The sequence below is a fragment of the Drosophila grimshawi genome, unplaced genomic scaffold (genome assembly GCF_018153295.1).
Source record: "Drosophila grimshawi isolate 15287-2541.00 unplaced genomic scaffold, ASM1815329v1 contig_311, whole genome shotgun sequence".
NCBI classification, from domain to species: Eukaryota; Metazoa; Arthropoda; class Insecta; order Diptera; family Drosophilidae; genus Drosophila; species Drosophila grimshawi.
This window is the reverse complement of record NW_025063098.1, coordinates 30524824-30542228: the sequence shown is the minus strand read 5'-3', so window position 1 is coordinate 30542228 and position 17405 is coordinate 30524824. Positions and strand designations below refer to the sequence as shown.

Genomic DNA, 17405 nt, shown 5'->3' with positions numbered 1-17405 from the left:
AGCTTTCAAGCGAGAGCATCCCCCAATAAGGACACTGCCTAACAACAAACATCTCACAGCCACAAGCTAACAGCCTACCGCACTGTGTCCCTGATTTGGCGCATAAATGCGTGACGTGAGTGTGAGCTCAAAATGGCAGGCATAACACAAACGTTGTGCAAGGCAGTCTGGAGTTGCGAACGAGAGAGGGAGAGAGAGAGAGAGACCGAAGAAGTTGGAGAGTGGGTGTGGAAGTGTGAGTGAGTCAGAGAAAATTGATGTGGCATTCCTTGTTCGACTGCGACTCCATCAATTTGTTGTTGTTGTTGTTTTGTTTGCGTGCTTTATGAAGCTGAGTGGCATCGTTATGCTTGCCCTAACCTGGCGCCATTTTCAGTTAAGGGTAGTGTACATAGCAATACATACCCACATACACACATAAATACATACATACATTTGTATATGTATAACTAACAACTGATATAGACTGAAATCTACATACCCTAAGCTATCAAACTCCATATTAAGCTTAGTTAATTACATTTGTTATCGATCTCTAGTTGCAGCTGGCGCTCAGATGCAACACCTTCTATGTTTAGTGGCATTGTGTCATTTGCTTAATGCTATATAAATTTTATTTTTTGCCTACTGCACAACAGAAGAGAAGGAATGGGCTGATGGGTTATGTGGAGGGGGAGGGGTGAGGAGGGCTGCTGACAGCAATGAATTTCATTCAAATTGTTTTGTTACACATTACAAGAAATGAGTTGCGCAAAAAACCTGCGTTATCAGCATTTGTTTTTGTTATTGTTGCTATGTAATTTCCTCTAGCGTTCTTTCCATTCAATGAACAGCCCAAAAATAAAGCTACAAAAGCACACACATAAATACATATATACATATACACGCACACACATTTACGTGCCTTGTATAAATAACAAGTTTTTTGGTATTCGCTTTTCGCTTTCCATTTTTAGAGCTGACTGCAAACATAAACAAGCCCATTCCCCCAAAAAAAAAGGATACGAAGAATGGCGAACGGCGAAATACGAGAACAGCTGTGGAAAGGACAAAACACGAAATTGGGTCAACTGTATATAAAGCTCTACACATATCCGAATATTTGTATATGTGTGTGAGCATATTTAACTGGGGGTTGGTCCCGTCCTATGTCTCTGTCTCTCTCTTTTTGTCTCTGTCCCTGTCCCTGCTCCGATTATAAGTGCTGTTAACTATGCAAAAGAACTGGGACAAAAAGAGCGGCCAGGCCACTAACAGTGCCAAAGCGAGTAAATAAAAGAGAGTGCGCGCGCAACGCAACAGTGCGGCCAAAGAGCGCATAACTAGGCCACTTAAGCGAAAGAAAGAGCGAGCGAGAGAGCGCGCTTAGCAGGGCAAACCAAAACAAATAGAGAGCGCCGATAGCAGGGCAACCAAATACTAAAAGAGCGCGCCTGGAAGTATGTTTGTTTTGATTTGCAGCACACACGGAGGAATTAGGTCAATGGAAGTGCAGTTAATGCTGTCGCTGCTGCTACTTCGTACTGCTGTTATTGGAGCAGTTGTCCCATATGGAATGGGAATGGTAATGGAAATGGAACATGGCGGAAGCATAAATTATTGACTTTTGTGCACAGGCAGAGGGCAGAAGGCCGAGGCAGAGGCAGAGGGGCGGGCAAATGACTGACTATAAATAGCACAACTTGTGTCTGTGTGTGTGGCAAAAAAGGAGCTGCTGCTGATCTGCTCAGCTTGGAACAAAATAACAAAATAAAACTTTTTAGAAAATCTTCACAAAATGAAAATAATCTGAAAACCAGAAAGTTTTTCTTGAGAATTAGAAAGATTTTCTTGCTATTAGTATTCATTTCTTGTTGTTAAAAATAAATTACAAATTTAGTATTTATGAATTTTCTTTTTTGTATTTTAAATATTTGTGAAATCTTAAGGTTGAAAATGATACATATTTTCTGGTCCTGCGAAAGTGTGGCCTGTCATGAAGAAAAGAAAAATCCAGATATTTAGAAATGTACTTGCTGATTAATAAGTTGAGTTATACTTGACGCCAAAAAAATTACGAATATGGAAAATTCAGGACGATTTATTTGGTGATTGCTCGTCGACTAATATTTTATTTATTTGTTTTTTGTTTGGCAACCTTTAAAAATTGCACTCAAGGACCTTTTTATGCGCAGAAAAGTAGGCAACATTAAATTATTGTGCTCATTATTAACAGGCCAGCTGGCAATTTGATGCGCTCCATTAAAGCTTAAAGCTTAAGCACATAATTTGCATTGCCTGGGCAACCCCGCTGTAAATAAATGTGTATGTATTAAATAGGTGTGTGTGTTTGTGTGTGTTTGTTATCTGTATATGCAATTGATTATGCTACAACATTTTGACAGTTGTAAAGCAGTCAGCTTTTGTGGTTTGAGGTTTGCTATTAAAGCCTTATCGCAGCGCCAGCAGGCAACAACAACAACAACAAATTGGGTCAACAGCGCTGATAACAGCTCGGCAAAAAGGGCTGGTATTTACAAGGGCGGCTTTCAACAAGATTTTGACGTGTTTTGGGGCGAGTTTGTGTACAGGTAAAAATACATCTAAATTATGTAGGAGGCTATTAAGCAAGAAGAATAATTAAGCGAGGCTATTTCGTTTATTTGTTATATTGATAAGAATATACCCAGAAAGATATGTTAAGCCTATGTTAATTGCAGTTCTTATCGATCATGAAGCGCTCCCTGTGTCTGTTAAATTGCATTGTGTTATTTGCTGAATGCGATGTAAGTACGTCTACATAATTTCACATAACATATAACAAAGATGGCGGCTTGAATAGTTTAATGACTATATTTGAATCTGTGTGTGTGTATTTATTTATTTGATTTTCCGCACAACTCGCACACATGAAAAACATGATTACCACAATTTGTCGCCCCCGTTTCGGAAATTCGCTTCAAAACTTAATTTGATTGCGTATAAATAAACACGCGACGCGACTGACAAACTGACACAAATGTGTACAATACACACAGACACACACATACACACATGCATACCAACACATATGCATACATAACTGATGTGACAATCGCACGCGAAATCGTCATTTCAAATGAGAAAGGGAGATGGGGTGGGGCAAACAACATGATTGAGCATGTCGCGCAAAACGACATGGAAGCTGAGTTGAGTTGAATTGAGTTGAGTTTTGAGCGTGTTCATTCATGTCGTGGATTTCAGCGCACAGCTGCGTGTGTGTGTGAGTGTGTGCGAGACAACGAAAATGGCGTCAATTTGCAAACATACATTTGAGCTTATGTATGTGTGCATGTGAGATAAACAAAAACTGGACAAAAAAAACAGCACAAAATCGAGTTGAAAGTCAACTTAAGGGTTGCCGCCTCACAAATACAGACACAGGTGTTGGGGGCATGTTTTGCATTTAATGTATACAACATTTATGGGCACAGTTCGTGAGTTGAAATTTCACATACAGCTTCAGCTTATCCCAATTGCATTGCAAAAGAAGCGGCACAAACATCTACTACGAAATTGTCCACGCCGCCTAAAAGTAGGCAATAATTTTTGAGGCTTGCCATTTTCTTGAAGCAATTTGCACATTTTACAGCGCCCTCTGCTGCTGTGTGTTGAAAACACAGCTGCGACAAATTTTAAATATTGAAAAATTTTGCAAAATTAAAAAAAAATTATATAATTTATTTGACGCATATCTATGAACTTATATTTGAGCTAACTAAATAAACGCATATCAAAAGTTGCTTATCTTAAGAGCTTGTCTAAATTGGTTTTGATTTCTGATATTCATTTATAATTAAATATGTTTGATTTTGCTAAACATTCTAAAATGATCTGAATATTCGATTATTTTTAAAATTGCAATAAAAAAGAGTTTGAATAAATAAAGACATATTTTGATATACTGAAATATTTTTGTGTTAAGAAAAAAATTAAGTTTACTACTGTTAAATGCTTAAATTTAAACTGGCCACAACTGATCAATCAGGTATTTATTTTAAACAACTTTTCTTTACTTAAACTTTTCTTTAATTTAAGCTAACCCCAACTGAGCAAGGTTTTTATAATATTCAAGCTCGAAAACTAAACGCTTGCTGATGCTGAGGCAAATTAAATATTGAAAAATATATACGCCACCTGTGTGTGCCACATATCCTTGCTGTCCAGTGTGTGTGTAGAGTAAGCGGCAACAATATCCGGCAGGGGCTCAATTTACCACAACATGGCAGAAGCAGACCAAATTCCCCATTCCCCATTCCCCATTCTCCATTCTCCATTCCCAGTTCGGCGCACATTCTCATAAAATGGCTTATCAGTGAGAAAGGCTCGAATTACAAGCAGGCAAAAACGTGGCAAACGTGGCAAATGTGGCAAGTGTGGCAAATGTATGGCAGCCACCAGGCAGAGTCCAACCCCAAGTTAATGGACCAGCCACCAGGCACAAGTTAAGAGCCTGTTTTCCCCTCCCCATCGCCAATCCCCTATCCCCTATCCCCTACCCCCATCCCCCATGTAGAAAGTGGTCTGATTATCAACGCCATTGTCACATCTCCAACGGGAGCAGAGAAAAGCAGCCAACAATGCCTCAAAATCCAATTATGACATAAAAATTTGCGTAAATTGTGAAATGTAAATTTTTGTCAACACTTTCAACTACTGCCACAAAAAGGGGTTATTCCAAAATGCGCCCAGCTGAGAGATAAGCAGCCCGAAAATTATTATTTGACACACGTAAATATCTTTTTTGGGGTAGATAATAAAATACTGAAGAGAAGCGAAGCGAGAAGAGCAGAGAAGTGAAGAAAGGAAGCTAAAGCTGCATTTGCCGTTGACTTTTATTGCTGCGGTAATTGCCAAATGGGGCTTGAATGACTCCGCTTGGAACCCCCATTCCCAATCTACACTCAGGAAAAATAATTGACCTAAATTGTAGTGAATGGCCATATTCAGAAAGTATATGTTTAAAGGTTGTGGTTTTCCAAAACTAAAGTTTGCATTTCTAAATTTCATTGCTATTTTTGTGAATTTTAGCACGAATATTTTCCAAGAATATGAACTTGGATTTCTTCATTTCAGAAGCGTGCTTCCCAATAATAAAAAGTATTGTTAAAAAGAGAGAAAAACAATTATTACAAGCCTTACTAATTTTTAGAAAAATGTGTTCTGATATTTACAAACTATTTTGTTAAGTGTATAGTATCCTGTGGGGCACTGTGTCCTGGGTTAATCAATGCACAGCGCAGAGCTCGTTTGTGGTTTTGATATCGCTTTAAAGAGTCAACTGGGCAACCCAAGTAATTGGCTTATAATAAATATGAAATTGTGACAGGAAAGCAAGGGGCAAAAAACTACCGAGCATAACTGTACCCAACCTAACGGAATTAAGTGTGTGTGTATGTGTGTGTGTGTGTGTGTGTGTGTGTGTGTGACGACAGCTCATCTATTTCAATTAAGCTGCGACTGGGGTCAGCCAGATGGGGGCAATCTGACCCAGAATGCAGCCGAAGCCAAGCCGAAGCAGTCGGGGCAAAAACAGTAACTGGGTCACTTTTACCAGCACAATTGACGAACAACTGTGCACTTGCCACATGCCGCTTGCCACTTGCCACAAGGCTGTGCGCCTGTGATGACCTTGCCACAGACTGTACCAGCAACAGCAAGCAGCAACAAGGCAACGTGGCATCAAGGACCAACCAAGCTGACAGTGTGCATACATATTGCAGTAACTGTACATGCACTCACAAAAATAAATTACCTAAAGAATATTTTTAAATTTAAAAATAGTTTCTAAATATTAGAAAAAAATCTCGAAACATTAGAACGGCTTGCCCCAAATCGGCAATTCCAAAAATGTGGCAATTTTGTAGAATTATATATTAGAGTTTAATTTGAATCGCACAGTGTACGACGCATGCAACACGAAAGTAAACCAGGCCAAGCGTCAAGCGCCAAACTCTATGCAACAAATGGGGGCACATATGTACTCTCTATTTACTCAGATATGCATGTTTATGTTGACTCTTTCAACATGTTGCAAAGTTTGCTTGCATTGCCTGCTTTTTGGGGCGCATCTCAAAACTTGTCGCTCACTAAAACTCTTTACAAATTGGGGAACAAATTTACGAGGAACTTCTGCTTCCTCCCCACTTAAAAACATTAAAAGGAGTCCTCAACTCCTGGGACACATTTCAATTTCAACATCAAATGACAGCAGCCAGGGGCTTGATGTATGAGGCAGCCCAGACTTGGGGACAGAGACACGTGTCTTCCACCTATGTGAAATGTGACTGTGTGCCCAATGGGCAACATAATAATTCAGCAAACTGTGGCAACATAAAACTAGGAAAGCTGTTCAAAGCGGCACAAAAAAAAGTGTCTGTGGCAATGGTCAAAAAATAATCAACTTGTGGTGGGGAATTCAACTCTACCCAAATCGAGAAAATAGAATACATCAAGTTTGAAGACTTTTCGATTAACTCCAAAGAGGTTTTCACACGCTCCGTCCGAATACGGACTCTACACTCAGAAAAATATGGTTTATTTGTTATTTGTTGTTGTTAATCGTATCAATTATTAATAGAATGTAGAAGTAGAAATGTAAAGATTTATTCCTTGAAATTAAGAAAAGAAAAAGCGCTGATTTCTATTAATATACTTTCTGAATAACAATTTCTAAAATTCAGGGCTGTATTTTGTAATTTCTCTGAGTGTGATCATTTTGCAGGTATTGGCCCCAAAAGGACAGCAAATATTGATAGAGCTCAATGTTGGCGTCATTTTGGGGGGATTAGAGGCGCAGGAGCCGAAAGCGGTTTATGGAGCACCTCAGAAGCACTCTACGGCTTTAAAATGCACCTAAGTGAGCTGAGGGGTGTGTGTGTGTGTGTGTGCTGGTGTGTTGGTGTGTTGGTGTATGTGTACTTTGAAATGCTATTTGATGTGCTTCCAAGCCAGCGAGTGTAAGCCGCTTATGGCCAGCAAATTAGACGTTTTCAAAGGCCATCCACAAAAATGGGGGTCGAGGTAAATGCGTATGAAGAGCTCTTTGTGCAGAGCGAGTTTCAGATTAGAGTGCTATATTAGCCCAATTTGAAGATGTCAAATTTACAAATACTTTCAAAGGCGGCCTAATTCGGATGGGCAGTTAATAACCACCAGCAAAAACACTGGCACTCATAAGAAAAATCGCCCTAAGTTTTAGTAAATTTACTACACACACTTTTTAAAATTTTGTAAGTGGAGAAATCGCCTAAAATAGCTTTAAAATTTGTTATAAATTCATATAACAATATATAATTTATTACAGCAGCTAAACTCTACTTGTTTCTGAATTTTAAAAAGGACTTGTTTATAGTTCTACTTTTTTAATTTGAAAACATTTTTCTTTTCTTTTAGAAATTTATTTTCTAATATTTAGAAATTATTCATAAAAAATAGAAAAACTATATTTTGTTTGTGCGATTTTCATTTTAGGTTATTTCATTTTCTGAGTGTAGTTTCTTAACAATAAATGAACTTTAGTGTGAAACTTTGTGTTGTGAATACGGCCAAGTTTTGAGCATTCAAATGGGAACTTGTGGCAGTTGCATAAGCAGCAAAGCCATATGAGACCCGCTGGCCATAAAGTTAAGAATACAATTTCACACACACACAAAGTGACAGCAATACAAAAACCAATACCAATACATATTTCAAATTAAATTTGAGAACTTTTCAAAACTGCATACGCAAACAAAATGAAAATCTGTGCGAAATTCGAAAGCAATTTGAAGAAAAACACACATTTTGCAAGAGCAAAGCGTCTTGGTGTGCATTATACATAATTTCGATGCTACTTGTCTACGTACACTCAGAAAATGAATCGCCCTGAAATTGAATTTTGCCATTCAAATAAGAAAAGCTAATATAAAAATTCTTCTAGGGGTATATATATAGAAAACAACAAAAATCAACACTGAAATTAAGAAACACAAACCCTGGTGAACTTCTAAAATGTAGGTTGATTTTTTTGTAAGTGTATATATCTACTCTGTGTGCCTCAGTCTCTCCCTTCCCTGCTGCCAGCAGATATCATGGGGCTGGGTTTTTTCGGGAACCCTTTTCAATTTGGCGCTACTTTGGATTTAGACTGGGATTTAAATATTCAATTTCTTAGATTCCACGTCGTTTGCAGCCGCCCAGATGCCATAAGCTGGCAGTCAAGTACCCCCGCAACCCCTTTCCCTCCTCTAACAAACGAGAATTTGTTAGCATAGAATTAGAATTTTTGTGCGAAAACTTTGCACTCTACATTTTTGGTTTTTGTTTGGTGAACTTTCTTGTATTTTTTTTGGCGAAGCCTTTAATTGCAAATGATAACAGGCCTGGCTTAAAGTATTCCCTTATTTTTCCTTTTTTCATTTTCTACTCTGCTGACCCAATTTGCAGATTTTTCATTATTTTTTTATAGGGAAAGTGTCGCTGGCTTTTCATTATTTGCTTTTCTGCTTGGCTTCATCTTCCTGTTTAGATAAAATACCAAATACCGGAAGACTTTTAATTAGAATTTTTTCTTTTGGCCCGACCTCAACTCAATTATTGGCTCGTCTCTAAAACAATGCGAGGGGAGCAGCTCCTCTGAAGAACTTTGGTCCTAAAAAGGAGTTCAAGTGAAAAATAAAACAATGCTCGAAATTGGCGTTTTCGTTGTGTTCTCCCCACAGACCAAGCACAATAAATATATATATATATATATATATATATATATATATACATATTGAACACACAATTATTTAAGCACTTCGAGCAGCTTAAATCATTTTAATCATCTTTTCCATTACTTGGCAGGGAGTTTTGTTGGCCTTGTTGGCCTTAAGTCCCACTACTATTTTGTCCCTTCGGCAACTCCATTGTTTATTTTGGCTTCCCCGCTGTTTTTGTGCTTGTTTGTTTGTTTTTGTTTCGTTTGTAATTTAATACATAGCGTTTCTTAATTAATTCCCTAAAATCATAAATCGTAATTTGATACCAAAACGGCGATAATGTAAACGTGACGATGGGGAGCCCAAGCTGAAGTTGTTTTGCAATATTTATATTTTTGTATATTGTTGCATTAAAAGTTTTTATTTTTGGGCAATGTATTGTTTACAGAAATTCCATAAGTAATTCACACGCAACTTAAAGTTCAGGTAAAGAAAAATTATTAGCTTTAAAGTTCAACTTAAATACAACTGAATTTATTTAGTAATATAATATGCTTTACCTTTGGGCAAATATTATTCCATTATTAATTCACAAGTAGCTTACAGCTCTAGTCAAAAAGAAAACTACCAGCTTAAAGCTCTACTGACATAATTTAAAACACACCTCAAAGCTTTACTTATATATTTTACAAATCATATTAAAAATGCTGCTCATTACTGTTCTTTTCTTCAATAAAATAATGTACTCAGTGCTGCGGATTTATTTCATTTTAAAACTTTTGACAATTTCGCTCAAATCGAATCGAAATGAAGCGAATTAAAATAACAACGAAACACATTTGCATTGATGAAATGACAATTGTTATTTGAAAGACACAAAGCAGATTGTCAAACAAAAAAAAAAAAATCAAACAAAAACAATAAAATGCAAATAAGTTGCGATAAAAAAAATAGAAGGCCAAAATAATAATAGGGCATGGCCGAAATGGCCATGGGCCAATGGCCAAAACAATTTGGGACAACAGCGACAAGCGAAAGTGAGTAAATGAAAAGGAGGAAAAAACTGACTTGTTGTCCACAATAATTTTCATAAATTTTTTGCAATTTTCGGCTAGCGAAATTTCCCCATTTTTCTTCAACACAAAAGCAAAAGCAAAAGCAAAGCACAATGAAAAATGCAGTAGTAGTAGTCTAAGATCGATGATGTAATGGGCCAGCGCAAATATTTCATTTGAATAACTTCGTAATCACGGACAGCCGGACGGACGGACAGACAACCTGGATTCGGGTAGACAACAACCTGGAACCCAAAAAACTACTAATAAAAAGAAAAATCAGAAAAAAGACGGAAAACCATCGAAATCAAATTGCCTTTTTGCTCAATGGGTGATTTTTGTTAGTCGAGCTACGGATTTTTTTTATGGCTAACTGTGTTATGGCAAGTTGGGCGTTAAAGGCCACGCCCCCTTTCCAACCAAATGGCAGACAACGACAAGGTATTTTTTGCCTTGGGCGTTAAATGTTTGTGCCGCAGTGGGTTTTTGGCCGGGCTTTAAATTGTTATTTGCAATTTTGATTTCGCTTCAAATGGGCACAACAAACAACAAATATACAGTTGCGCTTAAAATAATATGTTTCGGAAAATTTTAAAAAAACTTATAACATAGTTACAAAATTCCCTCTAGGAATTCTTTATAACATATATATTCGATATAGAAATCGGTAATTTAGTTTAAAAATTGTACAATTAAACGTGCATTTGAAAAATTGATTTATTTTTTCGCTCATTTCTCGTGTTGTCATTAAATGAAATTTTTCAATTTTAGTATTAATTTCATGTAAATTTAAGTAAGTTGAAAATGATGAATAATATTAGGTTTTTTGTTTTTCAATTTTCTTTTCAGAGTCTTCTTCCACTACGAAAATTGTAATCGAAAAAGAAACATTTTAATTCATTTCTTGTGAAAGTGGTGCTATTATTTTGTTCGCAACTGTAGGTATGCATATATATATATATATATATATATATATATATATATATATATATTGAGTTAGTTAAGACAAGAGTTGATGTAAGATTTAGGATTTACTTACAGCATTGGGCATTTGGCAGAGTCGGGACGTCGAGCAAGGTGGCAATGCGGTGTGGCAAGCACTCACCTGTAATAGAGGCAAACAAGATAAGGAAATTAGTTAACAACAGAAAAATTTGCATAAAACTTTAAACGATTTCCCTGTGTGTGCAACAAAATTTGATTGTTTTGAGGCAATCAAATCGATTTTCACTAGCAATTACACTTGAATTCGATTTGCCATAGACTCATGGGTTTTTCTTGTCGCGATGTCATAAACTGGCACAAACTATAGATACAGAGATACCGCACATAAGAGAAAACCAACCCCAAGGAAGTCAACTCCTCTGCGTATAAAATAAAGATAGCCTCGTGTGCCCATTTCCAAGTTTACCATGTCGGGGTCGAATAGTTTTTTCCGACTTTCCGTGCGCAAACCAATTGGAATTATGCCTATAAATATGCATGGCACTCCGATTCGCATAGTTTATTCTTTGGCTTTTCGCACCCTATAAAATAGGATACGACAAAGTCGACCGAGGCAAATATTTTTTTAAAATTGACAACTTAAAAATCAGCATTGCAAATGTTGATGAAGATCAATAACAGCTGCAACTAACATTAACTTAACGTAAATAGGCAAAATTCACTCTGTTAAATTGTTTAAGTAAAAGAAAAACGAAACACATTCGTCAAATTAATCTTTTATACTTAAATTGAGTGCATGATTTTATAGGGACATTTCTAGTCGTGCTCGCTGCGGCATAGATTTTTTTTTAGTTTTGAAATGCAGATGTTTTGGTTAGTTATTTTGACATTTCATGTCGCTGCCCATTTACAGACTGTTAAATGGCAGGCATTGACATGATTTCTCAGCTGACTTGTTTTGCATTTCGTCTAATTGCCATGTTAATTGGACGCAATTACAGACACCCTGTAAAGTCAGAGGATTGCATGCAGCTGTTAATTTGGGTTTTTTTTTCCTTTTTTTCTTACTGTGACTTACATTTCGTGGAAAAACCTTTAATTGACTGTTTTAATAATGTTACTGTATGACTACAAGCATGCACAAAAAGCGAGACAGAGAGAGAGAGAGAGAGAGAGTGAGTAAAAGCAAGAGAGAGATATGTCATGAGTCGACAATAAATTTTGGTTAATTAGCAAAAACGTTCGTCGCTTGGGACAAATTAAAAACCTACAGAAGCAAAAAAAACCCGACAACAACAAATTTCGCGGGGAGTTGGGCGCATGCAGCAGTAGCAGCAGCAGCCAGCAATTTGTCATGAACGTGCTATTAATCAAAAGTTGAACGCCTTGACAAAGCAAAAAGGCTTCGACTTTTGGTTCAAGTGTTTTTTTTTCACTTAATTCGTTTTATTGTTATTAAAGATGCACTGCGACAAACAGTTGCATACTTGGCGAGTGCTGAGATAATTGACCTCTAAATACACTTGGCCCACTCGCCCAGTTGGCAGCAGCCAGAACCACACACACACACGTACACACACACAGCCACATGCACGCCAGTTGAAAAGTCAAATTCATTCAGCGGGCATTCTGCGCCGCAAAGTAGGCTAAAAATATGGCACACACACAAAAGCAACAAAAACAAGAGCCACAAAAACAAGCGTGATGATGATGACGACAATGATGATGATGATGGACCAATAACCTTTTGCTTGGCGCAACTTGGGCTCTCTCCCTCTCTATCCCACTCTTACGCTCTCTCTTGAATGCCATTGACACTGGGCTGCCCCTGTAAGAGATACTTATTGGCTGTAGCAGGCAGCCAGGCAGTCAGCAGCTGCCTGCTGCGTATAAGAAGTCATTGCTCGAGAGGCTCACGCACTTATTGTTGCCCATGCCCGGGCATAGGCCCCATCCCCTCCTCCGACCCCCCTCGCATAGCACACGTTTTGTATTCGAAGGGTTTTTTCTGCACCCATTGCAAATGTGTAAAAAGGGTGTAATGGTTTTGTGGAAATGTGTGTAACAGGTAAAATGAAGCAACTACTCATAAGGCATATAATTTCTACATATATTCTTGATCAGCAGTAACAGTAGAGTCGATGTAGCCATATTTGTTGGATCTCACAGACTATAAGAGCTAAAGACACATCAAATCAAATCGATACTTTTCGGTTACCGATTGCAATGAAGGCTACAATTTTCAAAGCCGAAGATTCTAATTAATTTAGAATATACATTTGCATATTATTGATCAACTGCCCAAATTTAAAAAGGATTGGATAAAATAAAACCCAAGTTATATATATATATTTATATTTTTTTCATTTCATCAATAAATAAGTAAAAAATATAAAAATATAAATGCATTTTTCAAAAATGCGGCTATTATTTTTTCGTTCATTTTCTTTCATTTTCAAACCTTTACTTGAATTTAATTAATTTTAATTCTTCAGTGTATGCCTGCTATAAGAAACGATAGCAATTACAAACGGGAAATCTAACAGCTGAGTACAGGGTATGTCCCAGTCGTTCACACTCGCACTACAGCATTCTTGCTTGTTTTTCTTGCAGCTTTTTCATGTTTTTCTTTGCTTTACTTTGCGTTTATTATACGTGTTATTGTTGTTGGTGTTGTCGTGGGGATTTTATGGCTTTGCGGCAGGCGAGGCAAGGCGAGTTTTGCGTTGGCGTCGTCTGCGTTTTTGGTAGCCACAGTCGCTGCCGACGTCGCCTTCGCCGTCGACGTCAACGTATGCGTGCGAATGGCCCGTTTCAAGGATATTTTGCGCTGCGGAGTCGGAGAGTTTTTGGTTCAGGCTTGTGGCCTCTGGCATTTTATTGTGTCGTTGGCACGCATCGAGCGCAAAAAGTTAAATGTTTAATCACAAAAAAAAAACGCAGGTGGCTTGGTGGGTAGGTGAATAGATAGACAAACATTAGCACTGGCAATGGCTCCCAATTGGAAAGGATTGCACTGTCTGCAGACATAAAAAAAAAAAACAAACGCACAAAATCCTCAAGTGGTGCCTAATTGATTTTTTTAACCTCGCCTGGGACTAAGGCTAAACAATGTCAGCCAAGCAAAAACAAAAAAAGCCTATTTAACAATTATTTAATAAAATAATGTGAGCTAAAAGCTTTAATATTTTAATTTGTAATACCATATTTAATCACATAAGAATTGAGATCTCGAACCGACTAAACACACGAAATCTTTTCTTATCTATATAAACTCGTAAAAATAAAAATTTCACTGTTATATGTAAAGCAAATTGAATTGTTAATCATTACTAAAGCAAAAATTTTTCATAAATTAATGGTTTTAAAAATTAACATGTTTTTATATTTTAATGTTAACCAAACAGTAATAACAGTTTATCGGCACATTCATGTTAAGACTATGTTGATTACAGTTGTTATCGATTTCTGTTCTCGATCTGTTATCCGCTTAAGTTGCTATGAAACCTTTTAAGTCTTATAAATATTTCTGATTATTTTAATTTAAATGTAATATTCAATTTTGATTTTTCATTTAATATAATCTATTTTCTAATTAATTTTTTTTACATCAAATTAGTAAACTATCTCTTCTTTGCCTACAAAACATGGGTTTGTTCGCTACTAAAGAATTTAAATTTATTTTCATAATTTCTAACAAAGAACTTTGATTTTTATGGCTCATTCGCTTATCTGTCCAACACTAATTGCTGCCTGGCCATAAAAAAGGAAAACCTGGGCTAAAAGTTTTGCGCCGCTTTTGGGCTTTTCATTTAATCAGCTCCATTCTCTCTCTCTCTCTCTCTCTCTCTCTCTCTCTCTGTGTCTCTCAGTCTCGCTCTCTGTTTCTCTCTCTCTCTCTCTGTCTGTCTGTACCTCTCTTATCTGCTATACCGATGTCCTAGACATAGGATAAGGAGACTGGGTCTTGGATTTCACCCACTTCAGCACACATTTTCGCAGTTCGCCGCGCCGCAAGTTGAATAAACTCGGTGAGTTTTTTTTTTTTTCAAAGCCATTCACAATATTTATGTCTGAGTGTGCGTGTTTTTTTTTAGTATAGTATATATTTAGGGGGTATGTAAAATTGTCAAATACGTCTAGACATCGAAGGTCATTGTGAACGTAACGCTTTTGGGGGCATTCCATTGTGCACACATTTAACTGGCACACACAGTTTTTTGGATAACCAGTTCGACCTTCTGCTTTCGACCTTTACCAATATATCCATTCACAGGCTTAAGGAAATTCCACTGCATTTGTCATTTGTTTTGGTAATTGACATATTTGTGTCATGCGAATTCGTCTCGAAAACGTGACTAACAACGAACGACTTGTAATTAATCTTTGAACAACGAACCCAAACCTAAAACCCGATCGAATCTGATCCGTTAGCTCTCTAATTATACACTGAGCCCAATAGAAATGTGTAAACAGGGTATATTGATTTTGGGCACAAGTATGTAATAGGTAGAGCAATGAGATATGCGATTCGCATATATTGATACACATCTTTTTCCGATGGCAACAAAAGCCACAATTTTAAGGGCATAGGTTTTTACTTAATATATATATAGTATGGCATATTACTGAGCAACTGCAGATAGTTAATAAGGATCGCATAAGAAACGAACACGTTATATTTCAAAACATTTTCTTATATTGATTCTCTTACTTTTTTCAAAGCAAGCAATTTTTGGTTTTTGGATTTCCGATAGTCCAGAAAATGCTGTAACATTTGTTGGAAAGCCCAGAAAAAAACACAATCAGATAAAATGCCTAATATTTTTTTCATTTATATATTTTTTTATAGTCAAACTAAACCAGTGTTGAGTAATGAAATGTCCATCGCTGTACGTTCCGTTCAATTTAGAGCGGCCTTTGCTCTTTCCTCTTCAGTCTTCTCTCTGCCTTTATTGTTGTTTAAAATTCATTTCCTTAGCCGTCAGTCGGTGCATTGACTTTTGACTGACAACAACAACAACGACAGCAACGATAACAACAACAGCAACGATAACAACTCGTTTTCAGTTGTTTTGTTTTTTTTTTTTGCCAGACCCTATGTGTGTTTATAATTCAATTAAACTAAATTTAATTAGCATGTTAACGCATTTAACTATAATGCAATCTGCATTGCCGTCAAGTTCAACGAACTCGGAAATTACGCTGCAATACGCTTTGTCTGGCAAAAAAAATTAATATATATAATTCCGTGCAGTGTATAAGGAAATTGAGTGTGTGTCTTATCAGTCAAGAGTCTATTTCAAGGCCAACACAAACACACACATTGCACTGCCAAATATCAATCTATAATCTGATTTCCAAACACTGATAACTGATAAGTCACATTTGCAGTCGCCGTCGACCTTGGTGACAATGAACTCTCCAACACTCACAATGCACTCAGTATATATCAGCCTACAGTTGCGGTCAAAATAATAGTTGCTGTTGCCGTATAAATCGTGGGACTTGTATAATTCTTTCGATTAGTGAATCATTTTACTCTTTGATATATAACCTCCCATTATTTGTGTTTATTTAATTTTTTAAAATGAATATCAACAAAAGTCGTTGAAGTTGCTTGTATTCAAATAAAATTTTCATAATATTTAAACTATATTTTAATTACATTTTTTTTTAACATTTTCCAAAACATATGTATTTATTTATTATTATTATAATTTGGCCCGCAGCTGTAGTTGACTGCAATCGGGTTGTCAAGTGTCAAAATAAAAACATCTTTTTTATGGCATATCGCTTATGATGATAAGATAGTCAACAACACTCACAATTTGCAACATAAAAATATTTAAGTAAATAAGACTCTCTGAAAGAGTTTACTGTTTAGCAACTTCAGCTGGCGGCTTCTGCTGTTGCCACTTAGTCTTGCAATGCAAGCCCCCTTACACCATTTTTACGATACACCCCTGATATGACAAAGACAGTTCTACGGGTATCCAAAATCGGGGCTGATTAATGACACATTGTGACGCATTTGTTTACAAAGACAAATACAAACTTGTGTAATACGTAAATGGACAAAAAGAGAAATAACAAATGTAAACAATGTTTTGATTTTTTAATTAATACGCAATATTTGAAGAGTGTCAATATCTGATAAGCATGCAATAATGCAATGCACTCAATTCTATATGCCACGTGTAACGATTGGGGTTTCTCCTCTTTTTTATGTATTCGCTGAACCCATTAAAAATTATTATGGCATCACAAAAATGTATTGTAATCATTTCAGAGTACTCGAAAAATGTTCATGTAAGCACAGCTGGTTGCAGTGTATTCCGCAGTCGATCACACTCGACGATAGTATTCTAAATGTTTTTAGCAATAATTTGTAACTTTCACACAGCTATGATTCACGCACACACGAGCTTTTGTTCGCAATGCAAGCTTTCAAAAGTTGACTGATACAAAAGGCGCATTGCTTAATCTTTATTATTATTTTATTGCAAAGGCAGCTCAAAGTGAATTGCATTAGCGGAAACAGTTTTATACATGTGATATATATATATATATGTATATGGATATATAGTGTGTTTAAGGGTCGTTTTGGTCTGTCATATTATTAAGATGGCCACACTCATCAACAAAACCGGGTGGAGTGGGGGTGTCTCAGTATGGGTAAAAATTGACTGTACATTGCTTTATG

At 36.7% G+C, this 17405-nt stretch overlaps 1 protein-coding gene across 3 annotated transcripts in view; it reads right to left on the bottom strand.

Annotated features, from left to right (window-relative positions):
- The window catches only part of LOC6569704 (zinc finger protein 395), a 183678-nt gene that overhangs the window by 11238 nt on the left and 155035 nt on the right, over positions 1–17405 (bottom strand). For 2 of the 3 annotated variants that reach the window (XM_032741481.2, XM_032741482.2), the window contains one exon: positions 10794–10859. The exons of the other annotated variant lie outside the window; for it this stretch is intronic. In XM_032741481.2, coding sequence (XP_032597372.1) covers positions 10794–10859 — 66 coding nt within the window. The remainder of the gene's footprint in view (positions 1–10793; positions 10860–17405) is intronic. 3 annotated transcript variants of the gene reach the window in all.